Source organism: Camelina sativa, chromosome 3 (assembly GCF_000633955.1).
Source record: "Camelina sativa cultivar DH55 chromosome 3, Cs, whole genome shotgun sequence".
In the NCBI taxonomy this organism is placed as follows: domain Eukaryota; kingdom Viridiplantae; phylum Streptophyta; class Magnoliopsida; order Brassicales; family Brassicaceae; genus Camelina; species Camelina sativa.
This window is the reverse complement of record NC_025687.1, coordinates 15,692,638-15,695,098: the sequence shown is the minus strand read 5'-3', so window position 1 is coordinate 15,695,098 and position 2,461 is coordinate 15,692,638. Positions and strand designations below refer to the sequence as shown.

At 39.8% G+C, this 2,461-nt stretch overlaps 1 protein-coding gene across 1 annotated transcript; it reads left to right on the top strand.

The window, feature by feature from the left end:
• On the top strand, positions 742-2,459 carry LOC104779023 (pentatricopeptide repeat-containing protein At1g31920-like; the record flags this gene model as incomplete). The annotated part of the gene is made up of 1 exon (XM_019240271.1): positions 742-2,459. A coding segment is annotated over exon 1 (1,542 nt), but the record flags the coding sequence as incomplete, so codon positions are not given.

Sequence of the window (2,461 nt, the reverse complement as noted above, 5' to 3'; positions counted from 1 at the left end):
TATTATCTTTTCACTACTCTATTAACATTTTTTTCTCTTTAACTATAAATATCTATGTGATATCAACACAAAAATGGTTCACCAACTCAAATTTGACATTCTATTTGTAAAGAGCTTTCACAAAATTCATAGTACTGTCTTAAAGTTTAGCTAACAAAACTAGATAACGGCAAACAACCGAATCAAAATTTGGGATTCGGTTAGGTTTTATTATAAGATTTAAACCAAACCAAACCAAAATTTGGGATTCGCTCAGGTTTCGATTTCAATTCGGTCAGGTTGTTTGGTTACTTTTGGATTTGTAAACCAATCAGAACCGAACTCATTGGAATCGAAACTTTTACGGGTCTGATTCTATTCAAATTTCAATACCCATACCAAACTGAACCAAATTTTAATTGGTTCCTATATGGTTACCAAAATTTCATATCCAAAATACCCGAAAACCTACAAAACCTATATATGACTCCGAAAGACACCCATGTGATTTGATTCTTTATATTACGCTTTTGAACTGATTTCAGTTCTACGGGTTTGTGAGAGGATTCATTTGTCAACATAATCTGGTTTTGGTTTCCGACTGCTAAAAAAAAGCCAGTGCATTCATGTTTCTATTAGTTTTTAGGCCTAGAACCGAACCGAAATAAAGCTTTAAAAAAAAACCGAACCAATCGTGTCTGAATCTCAATTTAAGGTAGGTCCCAAAAAACTGACAAAGCATGGAGAGAGAGAATCCAAAGCACCCACTCTCTCTAGTCTCTCTCTCACCCCATCACAAACTTATCAGAACTCTCCAAATAATTACTAGTGGCTCATATTTGCCATGAAAATCTCACGAAGATGAGATTCAAAACCCCTCCCCCTAAACAATATTCAAATCTTTTCCGGACACCCATGGTTACGAGGAGAGAGAGAGGATGATTAAGTCACCAATTCTACAGTCTCTAGTTTCTTCCAGAGACGATATAACCCATAACCAAGAAGCAGTCAACACCTTTAGAGGTAAAGAGCAAGAAATTTTATACCTTTTGAAGAGATGCAACGACGTAGACGAGTTCAAGCAAATCCACGCCAGATTCATCAAGCTAAGTTTTCTCTGTTCTTCTTCATTCTCAGCTAGCAGCGTTCTCGCGAAATGCGCTCACTCCGGATGGGACAACAGTATGAATTACGCAGCTTCCATATTCAGAGGATTCGATGATCCGTGTACCTTTGATTTCAATACAATGATCAGAGGTTATGTTAACGAAACGTGTTTCGAGGAAGCTTTATGTGTTTACAGTGAGATGATAGAGAGAGGGATTGAGCCAGATCATTTCACGTACCCGTTTCTTCTTAAGGCTTGCACTCGTTTGAAGTCGATTCGAGAAGGGAAACAGATTCATGGGCACGTGTTTAAGCTTGGTCTTGATGATGATGTGTTTGTTCAGAACAGTTTGATTAGTATGTATGGAAGATGTGGAGAGATGGAACTCTCTTCTGCTGTTTTTGAGAAACTGGAATTTAAAACAGCTGCTTCCTGGAGCTCAATGGTGTCAGCTCGTGCAGCAATGGGAATGTGGAGCGAATGTTTGATGCTATTCCGTGAAATGTGTAGAGAAAAGGATTTGAAGGTGGAAGAAAGCGGATTGGTTAGTGCACTATCGGCTTGTGCCAACACAGGTGCACTCAATTTGGGAAGGAGCATTCATGGCTTCCTGCTGAGAAACATAAGCAAACTCAACATTGCAGTCCACACTTCACTTGTAGATATGTACGTTAAATGTGGATGCTTAGAGAAGGCGTTGCATATATTTAAGAAGATGGAAAGTAGGAACAATTTGACTTACAGTGCAATGATCTCAGGACTTGCTTTGCACGGAGAAGGAGAAGCAGCTTTAAGAATGTTCTCAGAGATGATCCAAGAAGGTTTAGAATCTGATCATGTTGTGTATGTCAGTGTTCTCAATGCTTGTAGCCATTCTGGTCTTGTCAAAGAAGGCCGTCAAGTCTTTAAGGAAATGTTAAAAGAAGGTAAGGTAGAGCCAACGGCTGAGCATTATGGATGTCTTGTAGATCTTCTCGGAAGAGCTGGATTGCTTGAGGAAGCCTTGGAAACTATCCATAGCATGCCTATCGAGCAAAACGATGTTGTCTGGAGAAGCTTCTTAAGCTCGTGCAGAGTTCATCAGAACGTTGAGCTAGGCCAAATAGCAGCTCGTGAACTGCTTAAGTTAGCCTCACACAACACAGGTGACTATTTGCTGATCTCTAACATGTATTCACAAGCTGGAATGTGGGATGATGTAGCTAGAGCTCGAACAGAAATTGCTACCAAGGGTTTGAAGCAAACCCCTGGTTTTAGCATCGTCGAGGTAAAAGGTAAAACCCACAGGTTTGTTTCACAAGATCGATCGCACCCTCGATGCAAAGAAATCTACAAGATGCTAAACCAGATGGAATGGCAGCTAAAATTTGAAGG